The sequence below is a fragment of the Corapipo altera genome, unplaced genomic scaffold (genome assembly GCF_003945725.1).
Source record: "Corapipo altera isolate COAL_440 unplaced genomic scaffold, ASM394572v1 52b, whole genome shotgun sequence".
In the NCBI taxonomy this organism is placed as follows: domain Eukaryota; kingdom Metazoa; phylum Chordata; class Aves; order Passeriformes; family Pipridae; genus Corapipo; species Corapipo altera.
In genome coordinates, this window is record NW_020884922.1 from 2,714,196 (window position 1) to 2,727,329 (window position 13,134).

General features: G+C 43.8%; 1 protein-coding gene across 2 annotated transcripts in view; it reads right to left on the reverse strand.

The window, feature by feature from the left end:
• Window positions 1-266: 266 nt before the first annotated feature.
• NCALD (neurocalcin delta) overlaps window positions 267-13,134 on the reverse strand; it is a 58,606-nt gene continuing 45,738 nt past the window's right edge. The window contains exons 3-5 of one of the 2 annotated variants that reach the window (XR_003529964.1): window positions 10,674-10,779; window positions 8,262-10,438; window positions 267-8,157 (exon numbers count right to left, since the gene is read on the reverse strand). Coding sequence is in view for 1 of the 2 variants with exons in the window: in XM_027657004.1 (XP_027512805.1) it covers window positions 10,341-10,438; window positions 10,674-10,779 (204 nt within the window). In the remaining variant the exon portion in view is untranslated. Of the gene's footprint in view, window positions 10,439-10,673; window positions 10,780-13,134 lie in introns of both variants that reach the window. The other variant, XM_027657004.1, reaches the window with a different exon arrangement.

The window sequence follows — 13,134 nt, forward strand, 5'->3', positions numbered from 1 at the left end:
CTGCTGGAGGAAAAACTGTGTTAGCAGTGGACAGCCCAGCCGGCTGCAACGTGCCGGCACAGTGCCCATGCACCGCCTAAGCCCTGGCTAAGCCCTCCAAATTGGCTTTCACAGCTGCTGACCCTTTGCCCATGGCAGTGAGTGGAACAGGAGCTGTGAAGACAGCAGGCAAAGGCTTCTCTGAGGTTTTCTCAGCAGACCATAGGGCTACGTGAGACTTTAAGGCTCCAGCATGAAGGCAGTAACAGCGCGTGGCACACCATAGCTAGCTGCAGCAGAATGTTTATTAGTAGGAAAGAACATTTAGGGGATTTCAGTAGGTCAATTTGTTTGAACTGTCAGTATCCACCATACATTGGTTTTCATCAAGATTGTTCAAGGTTACATATTTATATAAGAAAACAATAATTCATATTTAGGTGCAATCAGTAATTCCAGTATGAAAAAGCACCGTGTCACAAAACAGTTTACAATACAAAAGTCTTCAAAATCTAACATTTAAAAACAATATATTTGTTCAACAGTAATAACAATACAGTAAAAAAATTCTTATTTCCCTTCAAACAATACTGCTTATATATTTTGGCACTGAAAAAGAAACTATCACAAATGCGCCTTTTTAACCACACAATGCTGTTTTGTGAGTGTCTATATAACAAGGAAAAACATGCTTTTGAAGTCAGTCATTTTGCCAGGTGCAGTTTGAACTGCTTTCTCCATTAAAAAGAAAAAAACAAACTAATAGAAAAATAACTCCTAAGCTGCAGCATGTCTTGACTTTTGGCCCAGGACACAATCTGGAGAAGTGTCTCTCAGACTTAGTCCATCTAGTAAATCAGCCCTGCCGAAAAGGCTGGATTCAAGCCCCATTTCCCTCTCCAAACCTGACAAGAAATATAGACCTAAGCCCCCCAAGGGGTCCTGTCTTTTAGGGACTAACCCCAAATTCTTGTTATATTAAGCACCCCAATAAGATTCTGACCTTAAAATTGCTGTTCAGGCTCTTCTTTTCCTTAATTGCTTGATTTCCCCAAATTTTAGTTAACTACTTTTAAAGTCACTTGCACAAATGGTCTCATAATGTGAGCCCATGGGTTTTGTCCTGGTATAGCCAGCAATTCCAAGGAAAACCGGATGTGCATGTGCATGAGCTGAGGGGGAAGGGAGCCTGATGCCAGCGGGGTGCCCTTGGTCAGGAGACATTCCTCCCAGGTCTCCTCCTGGGGCCAGGGCTGGCACACAGCATGGGAGGAGGAAGCTTGAATTTGAGAGTGTAAGACAGAAATCTAGACTTCTCAGGAAGAATTAGTTTCCACTCAAAACTGACCCCTATTAAAAGAAGAGCACAGGTGCTACGCGCCGGGTGAAACACCGGTGCCTGCATGCAGCTATGATGGCCCTTGAAAAAGGCTGATTCTAGTGAACATGCAGTCGTTGGTGCTATCTCTAAAAGCTGAACAATAAACAAACAAACAAAAAATTTAAATAGTTTTTACATCCTACATCAAAGATGCCACTACAAAAACACAATAGCATCACACATTAATTAGTACAGTCTTAAAAATGCAAACCAACGCTGGTAAGACTCCCATACATTCTGCATATCATATGTACAGAAGATAACAGCTTCTCGAGAGGAGAGGACAGTCATAGGGAGATAATCTTCTGTTTTCTGAGTACGTTGCATAATACAAATACATTATCAGCATAAGAAAACTTTAACGCTAAGGGTTCAAGAAAGATCCTAACTGGAAGCTAATAGCAGGGGGAACCGTGCACGTGCTGAGGGGCACAAAACATACACAACCCTCCACCAAATTCTGCATCTCCTTCAGTGGCCTGATCATCTACTTCCATTTTACCAGGTAGGTTTAACATGTTGCTCTGCAGGCACAGAATCCCAAAGCACACAGCAGCACAGGGCTATATCCTCAAAAGCTGCCCCCGATATGCCTGAAGGCTGCTCACCTCTGCATGTCCTTTCATGGGCTTTGCCTGGCAAAGAACTAGCTGGAGACTTGGAATACCATCAGATAAGCTTACAACAGAACCAGGGGGGGAAATTAACACATCACAATACCTATAGGCAACTACACTCAGGACACTAGCAATTCTAGACAGCCATAAGAAAAATATGCAGACCAAATTAATTTAATTCATAATTGTCCCTCTCCTTTCTGAGTGGTAAAAGTCTTCCTTAAGATATGTAGGTTTGCTTACAAAGCATTCATCTAGAGAGGTATCTAATTTTGCCAAGACACAGGATATGCTGAACTCCATGCTGCTGCAGTTAGTCTGCCTATGGTAGATTATTTAAAGTTTCATTTGGTATCTCTATGCTGCAATGAGGCAACAGCCTGAGGGAACAGAGATGAGAAAGCTCTCCCTGTGGAATAGTCATGGATTTAAATAGGAACTGTACACTTTGATCCATTCAGCTTTTGGCTGTGGTTTATCTCAATTTATTAGTTTCTACAGCATCAAAAGTACCTGCCCAAATTTAAACAAATTGTTGTGGTTTAACCCCAGCTGGCAACTAAGTCCCACAGAGCCACTCCCTCCCTCCCAGTGGGATGGGGAAGAGAGTTGGAAGGGTAAAAGTGAGAAAACTCACGGGTTTTCTCAGTTTAAAGACGGTTTAATAGGGAAAGCAAAAGCCCTATGCACAAACAAAGCAAAACAAGGTATTCACTCCCCAGTTCCCATGGGTGAAGGTGTTCAGCCATCCCCAGGAAAGCAGGGCTCCATCACGCATAATGGTGACTTGGAAAGACAAATGCCATCACTCTGAATGTCCCTCTTTTCCTCCTTCTTCCCCCTCACATCTTTGCTTATTGACTGAGACACCATATGGTCTGGGATATCCCTGGGTCATTTGGGGTCAGCTGTCCCAGCTGAGTTCCCTCCCACCTCCTTGTGCATCCCCAGCCCCCTCACTGATGGAGTGGGGTGAGAAGCACAAAAGTCCTTGACACTGCTCCACTGGAAAGAAAACATCCCTCTGTTATTAACACTGTTTCCTGCACAAATCCAAAACTCAGCCCCATTCTAGCTACTGTGAGGAAAACTAACTCTACCACAGCCAAAGCCAGAACACAAAAGTGTAACTATCTACTTTTGCATCCATCACGTCATTCACTCGTCAATATTTAAAAATCAAAAGATATGAAGTACTTCCGTCAGAAGAGGAAAATATTGGTCACTTTGGGTTCAAGTGTGAAATAGAGCTGAATACACAAATATTGACTACAAAACTGCTTGGGTGGAATTGAAGTGAGCAATTGGAAGAGATAAACACATTGACATGCAGCTCTGTTTCCTTGCAACAAGTGTGCAGACAAAAATAACCCCTAACATAATTAAGCACTTCACTTTTACCACGCACTGTGAGCCCACCTTGGTAGTAATACCTCAGACAGCCCTGCTCTTGGAATCATTGGGACTTTTGCATAAGAGCTGAAGGACCAGTGGGGCTAAATATAAGAGGATCCAAGATAATGAAATACATCACAAACACACCTCAAATGCAAATAAGAAAATTAAGCACAAAATACCAAAGAAATATGATCTTGTAGAGTATTTGTATGACTAACATGGAGCACGATGTCTTCAGTAGTGTTCCTTAGATCCTTATCAGATTAAAACCCTGGTTTTGTTTTTTCTTTTTATTACAGATACTAATAAAAAATATTTGGTTGCCCTGGAAATGGGAACAAGATAATGACAGGAAATAAAAAAGTGATGGTGGAAAGGAGCTGCAAGTTCTCCCCCAAACAACCACATTGGACTCATTAATCTTCCCTCTGAGTGCAGCCAATGAGCAGCACAAATGAAGTTTAGAATCTAAGAGGATTTTCTCAGGTGGGTTTACTAATCACCATCATCCCATCATCCTGTTTAGTGGGGAAACATGAGGCCAACCTTGAAACCCCTGTCCCCAGGCAGGAGAAACCCAGAGGTCACACCCTCAACACATGTTTTTGAAAGATGGCAGGAAGAGTTTCTGGATGATATTACTATGCCAGAATTATCTCTTGGTCCACAGCATCTGGGAGCTCCAGGAAGGATTGGGCACTACACATTGAATGGTGATGCATAGGAGAATGCTGCTCCAGCCTGGAAGAAACCATGGGAGCAGAGAATGAGCACCAGTCAGGTTCAGTCTGCTGTGCCTCAACAAACACATACATGATAACAAAAAATATGTTGTTCCAGTGTGCCCTTGAAATGTTTAATACTGCTGTTACTTAATAATGGGAAGCAAATAGCATAGTTGGCAAGGTACACACAGGTGGTTCAAAGGCTGGAAACCAAATCAGAAGCTGTTCCTTCTAAGTGCATCAAACTTGGCTCCTCCAGATGTCAAGGGCTGGTGTTTGTTCATACAGATGCTAAGGATGGCAACTGGGAGGTGGGTGCAAAAACTCGGAGAGCCAGACACCCTGAGTGCATGCCCTGGGAAGGTGAGAACATCTTTGGTATAAGGTCAGAGCAAGAGGAGATCTAAAACATGTCTCAGCTGCACAGTAAGTGAACAGTAGGGAGAGGATGGCTGTTGTGTGTTTCGAAATCTAGGAAGCCCTCAGCAGGTCTAATAAGCTCCGATGACCATCTCTGTGGCAGGACCCAGAGTCCCCATTCTGAGCACAAGGTGACATGGGGATGAAGCAGCCCAGGAAGGCCCATGGGTTGGGCTGGTGCAGAGGAGCTATTCTGTGCTGACTACTGCCAAGAGGATTTCACCTTGCAAATTCAAACACAGGGCTAAAGGCAGTGATGTCTTTTATAGTTTTTGTAGTCTTTTCATAGTCTTTTACGCAGTCTTTTTGCATTGTTCACTATAACCCAAGCTTTTTTTTTTGTCTTGCTTATTGTGCATTAATCAGCATTTTACATATGATAGCTTAATTCCAACTATACATAAAAATAACATGACCTGTGGGAGGAATAAGGAAATCAAAGTTGTATGTGGCAAGAAGCCCCTCACACCTGGCCTTTCCAGCTGTTACTTGTTAAGAAATGGAAAATCCTCATCCCTGAAACAACTTCTCAGTATGGATGATTGGAAGAAACAGCAGCAAACGCCAGGCTGGAATAAGGGGTGCTGATGACTGAGATTCCCATAGCAGACAGGGATTGTTTCTGCAAGGGGCAAGGAGATTGACTTTACATCCAACTGATTGTTCTACTGCTCCGAAGGCCACAGGCACCTAACAGCCTCTGCAGCCCCTCAGTGCTGGTCCTGGTTTCTAGTGTCACTGCTCTCCATGACAGTTTACAATCCCTACTGCTTTTTCCCCCCTGTGCTTAAAACACAGCTGTTTTCCCACCTTCCCCAGCCTGCAAAATAACACCTGGGCTTTGAGAATCAATCAGAGCATTCTATTCTTTTCTATCATGACTGGGAGGGAAACTCCTGCAGGCAATGTTTTGCCCTCAGTTACACTTAGGGAAAGCCCTATGTTCATCCTAGGAGCTGTTTGTTCAGCTCCTGCCAGGGCATAATGAACAGCTCTGCTGCTTGTATGTAAGGAAGAGCAGAGTTATTATACTCCTGCAGATGCATGTTCACGCTGGAGGTATTTTAGAGCGTCAATGCCTATGATGGCATAAGCAGCAACAGAGCTGCTCAGATAGAAGGTGCTATTTCTGATCTAGCCCTATCTCAGAGCACATCACACCACGAGTTTGATGTATCACTGCCTTGTATCTTATCTGCCTACTGCACAGTCAGTGGAAAATTCTGCATGCAGCCCTGAGCAATGCTCAGCTGTCTGGTGTTTACTAAGTTTCTCCAAATTTTGAAGCACAAGTTCTGCCTGTGATACCAATGAAACAAACTTCCCCCACTTTAAGACTCCTACATGAGATCCTGGTCAGTAAGACACAGAGCAAAGAATGCATCCAAATGCTTGTGTGAAGGGTAGGTGAAATATTCTTCTCCACCGGTCTTGCACCAAGTGCCTTGCCAGGAAACAGGGAGCACCATGAGAGAGACAAAAGGAGGTTCTGGTGTAGTGGGTGTTCAGGAAGACTTGTCCAGCCCTCCTCCCCTCTGATCGTTTCACTTGGCACTTGTACACTAAGCTTCAAAAGGAAACTCTTTTGAAGGATGCTTCCTTGATCCTGACATGCTATATTGCTATCATGTTGCATCTTCACCAGTGGTGCTAAGAGAAAAAAGAGAGTTTTAAAACAAGGAGGCACCTCAGCTCAGGGCATTTGTTCAGAGGCAGGAGATTCCCTTCTCACTGCCACGTGCCTCTAGGGACCTGCCAGTTGTCACTGTGTTCCCTAGTTCACATGTACTGAGATGTATGGCCAAGGCCATCTTCTCATCTCGGTTTAATCTGCAGATTAGAGCTTAACATCAAGTTACCACAGTTCACCAAGTTTCCATGAGTCAGCTGAGATGAGGTTCTGCCCACAGCAAATGAAAGGTAATGTGACTTAACCTGGTCTGCAGTGAAAGAAAATTAAGCTAAGCCGCATTATTGCACTTTTGCCATCAGTGAAGAGAGCACATGCTGAAAAGTCCTGGGGCTCAGCCCCCAGGGGGAGCGTTCAAATTGTGTGTGACCACCTCTTATGCTGGTGTGCCATACTGCTACACACAGACCTCATCCAGTTACAGAATTTACACACTACTGGCTTACTGTTTTAAGCAGCAAAAAATGTGGAGGTCTTATAGCACAGAACAACAAAGGACAAAATGCTCCAGCAATAAGAAAAATCCTACAAGCTTCTAAAAACAGCAAGAGGAACAGCACAGATCTGGGTACCTCAGGAACATCCATGGCTGTGGACTGACAGGGCTTCAAATAATGTTGAAACAAAAATATTTCTTCAGTCCCTCTCAAACTGTAAGTGCTCACAGAAACACGTGTGTTGGTTTTACAAGGGTAAACCAACCCTTTTCCCTTCCCAAAGCATCCTAAAACAAAGACAGTCTGCTGCAAAATTCACAAGCCATAGTCCTCACTTCGTATCTTCTGGCACAGAGTTTGGCAAGCTAACTGGGAATGTTGGATAAATGGGACTGGCATTTTCCCTGGGTTCAGTCTACATGTGGGATGTACTTGTTAATTCTTTTGGACAACATGTGAGTGAAGGTTGCCTCTTGCACGTGCAACTAAAACTAGAGAATGCACTCACAAAATAGAGAGGTGATATGAAACACTATGTGCTATCTGCCATCCTTCCTATATGAAGACAGTGCTAAAGGATCAGTTGAAAGTGTCTGACTTGCTGTGCTATTTTATGCAGCATATGCCACTTTGCCTTCAAAAGCTTTATGAAGGCAGTTATGATTGCAAATGCAAATGGCAGCAAAGCAGAAATTTCCAGTCTGAGGCACAGCATACCACTGCAGTCCTGCTGATCTGAGGTCTGTGGATGCTCCTATCACAGTTCCAGCTATCACTCTTTAAGTACATGCAGAAGCAGAGAAAGGAAGAGATAGTTAATAATTTAAAACAATACCCACCAGTGGTAGTCAGGTAAAAGAATAACCTTAGTTCACTCTGCAAATATTTATACAATACTCTTATCTCCAGCTATGTTCTCTGCAGCTGTAGCCTAATTTTTATAGTTTCAAATTTTGTGAACTGTGGGAAGAATCACATCTCCACTGGCCTGGGGTCATAGCGCAGGTCGTATTTTCAAACACATGTTGTACGGTAGTAACATATGAAATGATCCTGGCCCCAGAACTCCAAAACTTCTGAGCAAAAACAAACTGAGAGATTAGGTTCTGGGCTGGAAATATCCTGTAAAATGAAAAAGAGGTGGAATACCTTCGCTTAAATGAAAGGCAATGTTTTAAAAGTTTCAGTCACATGCAACTGCTTTCACAGCATTAAGAAGAAGATGGAACCATAGAAGGTATCCGAGTTCACCTTCAGTAAATGCCAGCTTCCATAGGTCTGGGCTGCTTTGGACGTGGGTGCCTGCACTGAGCCGGGAGGTTAGAAGTTCAGCAGGGATCCTCTGGCATCACCTTGTCCTGCTGCCCACACTGGAGTGGTGATGGAGCGCCCCAGGAGCAGCTGAGGTGGCGGGACTTGCCATTCTCGTCTGGAAGAGGGGGGTGTTGATCAGTGCATGCCCACTGACCTTCTTGCAGCAATCCCCAGCAGTCTGTCCAAGTTTCTCCTGCTGAAAAACAACCCTCAAAGCACTCAAAGGGGAACATAACTTTTACTATCCATGAGGTGATGGATACGGGAGAGAGGGCCTCTCCAGATAAAGCAGAAAATTACCTTGAAGAAAGTAGGCATAGGCTCTCCTTTGAAGAGTTAGATTTGTGCACAGGATGTCTAATGAAGTTTTGGGAGAAAGAGATAGGGAACATTTCCATCAGCCATAAGAATTGGTGCAGAACTTGTCACTGATGCTCATAACAGCTGAAAGCACTGGGTATTAAAATCTGTTTGCATCTGTGTTTGGGCCTCTTTTGCTTTCTCATTTTCCCCCACTCATCTCTGCTCAGTATTTTGATTAATGTGAGGGGAATATATCATCAACCAGATTTCTGTGATTTGTTTGAGATAAAGGTGTGTTCTTGAATACATTTATTGAGTGTAATTAGCCACTCATAATAATTTTAGTACAACCAATTAACAATGTTATTTTCAATTTATTTTTATTGTCTTTTAACATGCTTTGCACTTCACACCTGGCAAAGCAAAGGTATGAAAAAATCAAGTCTAGGATTGTTTCTGTCAGTTATTGTACATGCTAGCTAGTGTTCCACATAAAATTATTCATAACTACTTGTTCATGACTTCTAATTAGTACTTAGCTAATCATTATCTGTAAAGCAGACTTATTTTACTTAGTTTATTTTAAATTAAGGCTACTGGGGATTAGCAACTACAAGGTCACTTGACAAAATGCCAACCTTTCCTGTCAGACAAAGGTTACTCTAATGAGCTCATGAATTCCCAACACTGTGTGCTGCCTGCATCGATACCTCTCCAACAGGATCACAGAGCAGACTTTAGCCAATGATTGGTTAATGCCAATTTACTCAGCATAATGCTTCCCGTTGCAACAGTGCTTGTAAAGTCCCTAAGAAATCCCACATACGTGTACTAGCCTTGCATACAGCAACTTTGACCAAAGGATAAAGTTTTTCAGCAGCAAATTTCAGAACTCCTGCATCTAGGCGAAAAGATAAACATTCAACATTTCTCTCAAGAGCTGATCTTTTTTTGTTTTAATTTTTATATATATAAATATATCATAAAGCGTACCATTTCCTCATTTCAGTACAGATTTTTTGAACTTTACTAAAATAAATGAAATATAAATGCTACAATTTTATGTTTAAAACAAGTTTTGATGAGAGCCTCCCCCTAAGAGCAGGCCCAGAAACTCTGTTACCTATGTGGAGAGAGACAAAAACACCTCCAAAAATTTCCTCCTATGCAAGAGCATTCAGAATAGCAGATGTGCCTCAGCTGGAGATGCTTGCAGGTGTCCGTGAGTTCCTCACATGAATGCCCACTCTCCTTAGTAGCAACTGCTTTATTACTAACCTAAAAATTTCACATTCAACATGTATCTCCCTTAAATTCATTGTCAAGACCCAGTTTTTCCTATCTGTGTCTGCCTTTGCTGATCCTAAACGGCAAGAGGTATTGTCAGTTGTGGATTTGGAGATCAGGATTGCAAATTGCTGAATTTTCAGATAAAGCCATGTGAATTCAACCACTGTAAACCTAGTAAAAAAATGTCAACCTTTGTTTTGTCCCTTCTCCTTCACAACCTGGAAAATGTTCACAGCATTGAAACAAGGAGGTATAGGAGTGGACAACATACCCCATACGTTTTGCACTTTTGTACTTTTTCTCAGTCCTGTCTTTGACGTTAACTGGTGCCTCCTGGATAAGTTCTAGCTGAATCCTACCCCACCTGTCACAACACCTTTGGTTCAGCCTCTACAACACTTTTCAGGTCCTGCAGGTGAATACTTAACAACTAAAGCAGCAATCTAAAATCTGTCAGCGTGTCTTGCTGCCAAGGGTTTTGTTGTTGGTTTACTCTTCCTCAACGGGTACTTTCCAAAATAGATACGTTAAAACAAACAAACAAAAAAAACAAAATGAAAATTTTAAAACAATGATAACACCACAATATCTGTTTAAAACAGTACTGCCCATGCCCTGGACAAATTGATAAGAGCAATTCAGCATTCTTATAATTAATCCACAACAAAAGAAGCTATAAGATGCCACAAATAAAGGCATAATTGGCCATACAGAGGCAACACTACCATGAATGTTGTTTGGCAAGGAAAAAAAAAAGCAGATACATAATTCATCCAAAGAATAGGTTCAGAACTGGCCGGCGCTGCTGGGATCACACTGCAGGAGACGGACTATGGATGGATCACTCTTGGCGCCTCGGATGAACTCTTCCAAAGAGAGCTTTCCTAGAAAAGAAACATGTTTACTTAGCTCATACCGTGGGTCATAGTACACCTGACAAGCCTCTGGACAAACATGGTGTAAGGACGCTGAGGGAGCCCAAGGAAAATCTCTGGGAAAGCAGCCCTTCAAGGCAAAGTCCTGCCTGGCTGCACTCTGCTGGCCTTGTATGGTGGTGGCTTTGTGGGGTCGTCCCGTGTGGGTGGGACACCCCACCCACCCCACCAGAAGGGTGCCTACCATCACGGTTGGTGTCCATCTGACGGAAGATCTTCTCTGTCCTCTTCTCTGGTGTTGACTCATCTTCTGGCATCTTCATTACAGACGAAACCATCTTATAGATTGCCTGTGTGATAGACAGGAGCAAAGAGCTGGTAAGAAACACATTATCTCAGTGCAAGGATATGACTACAGATGCAGGCAGAAAATATCCTGGGAACATCAGCTGGAACCTGCTCTGAGATGCTGGAGGGCGTTGGGTGGCACCAGTACATGCAGCTTCCCTCTTCAGTGGGACACATTTATGAAACAGTGTGTTTCTTCATTTAGTCACAGTTGAACACCATCTGGGTTTGGACTGAGGTTACATTTTTCCTTATTAAGACAGTCTTTGGATGAATTTATCATTTGTGCAGCATGTTAGGCATTGGCAGCTCCCAGAGCCTGGGGGAATGGTAAGACCACCAAGGTCTTGTTCCGTGCTGTGGTGTGTCTCTGTGCTTTGTCCTCCCAGGTTCCATCCTCACTACACCTGTCTCCTCACCCTGCCTTTGCTTCTCCCCCATCTCCTTTCTCTCCCTCCCTGGTCAGCATCCTGTCCTGTGGCAGAGAGGTCAGTGACTCACTCTCTGCATTTGCTGTGTCTCACAGATAACAAAGACTGGACCATCAAGGAGCTGGCCTTTTCCTTGGGGGTTGGTGTGCATACGCAACTCAAAATCCCACTCACAATTCATTCTGGTCTCACAGAGCACTGGAACTACCCATAGCTATTCTCTGCACAGACAAATCCATTAGTCATGTTTGGTACTAGCTCCCCTGAAAGAGAGGCAATTTAATTTTAAAACAAGGATGAAGGTCTGTCTCTGAAATGCTTATCCAAACCTTGCCTGCAAACATGAGCACGCAGCACCAATAAACAAGTGGGTTTTGTGTCAGGTATCTTTGCAGTGCTGCAACTAGGAGAACAGCAGCATCCAGACAGCTTCAGGGTGGTGGCCTTGGGTGATCCTCCTGTCCTTTTGGAGGGGCAGGACATCTCAGCCCAAGGCAGCATTGCCCCTGTCTAACCAGCTCCTTCTGCTTCCCATTGCAGCTCATTGGTGCTGCACCAGGCATCGCCTTGCCCTGCAGCCTTGTAGATGTGGATCACTTTTGCCCACAGAGTCAAATGCTTGTTTTCACCCAATATGCTTTCTCCAGCGGTCAGTTAATTAGCTGGTGAAGATGTGATTGCTTTAGTTATTTGTTATCTTCTTCCTTCTGCTCTGGGAGGGAGGTCCTTGGCACAAGCCCCAGATTGCTCACTGGGTCACCCCTCTCCCCTTTTCCCCTTCGTGAAGGCACTCTGCCTAGCAGCTCACATCATCTGGCCCAGGATCCCCAAGGATTGGCTCCAGGAATGTAATAGCAGAGGTGGAGGACACTGCTAAGCAGCACAGACATTTTACACCCAGACTAGGTAGAACTCACTTCCTTGGCATTCTTGCTGGCTTCTCCTCTGCCAACAGGTCACCTTTCACATCTCCTGGCCCGTAAATAATTTCAAGACTTACGCCCTAAGAAAGGCATTTGTCTTTTTAATTAATTATCCCTCACTTATGCTCAGCATAATCAAACATCTGCTCCCCCCGTTATGCCACCAAGACTGTGGCTGTGGATTTTCAGGTCTGCCCTCTGGTTAGTCTGTAACACAGGACTGAAACAGAGGAATAGAGGTGAACATTTCAGCACGAACAGCTGCTGGTTGAATGGAAGTGTGGTGGACACCCTTTTAATCATTGTCATCATGATTTGCATGGCAGGAGTGCCCAAAGACTCCCAAGGGAATTAGGGTTCAGAGTATTGGGCAGAGCCTCAGAGCAGGCAGGGATGCTGTCCACACAACCAAGATACTCTGATACCAGGAGAACAGAAGAAATGGCGAACATGCAAGCACATAAACATAGGGATGAGGGAGCTGGGGGAAGGAGGCAACAGGGGAAGAAAAAAAAGGAGAGGGTGGACATTGAGAATTTACACCTTACTCATCCTCATCAGCATGCAAGGCTTGCAAGGTCAGAGCAGAGATGAGGCTTATAACTCTGCCAGCGTTTAAGCATCTGAAGCGGTCTGGCTTTTGTCTGGAGTAGGAAGAGAGGTGGAGGGGTCATTCTCTCACTCTGGGTGAGAGCACGGCAAAGCAGAGAATCTGTATTGAAAGTGTGGGAGGAATGCGCCAGCCTGGGACTGCAGGGGTGTTTACCCTGATCAAAGTAACCATAGTAAGAATATGCAGATTTTTAGGACAAAAAAAAGCGCTTCAGGATGACTTCATCCTACAGGGTCCTTTTCACAGAGGCGTGTGAAGGGAATAACAGATGAGATATTCTAGGAAAGCCAGATGGGAATAACATAGTAAGCATTCCTTTCATGCTGAAAATGGTTACTCTGGACAAATTCTTATGTCCTTACTCAGAACTTTAGTGGGAAGTTTTCCCAA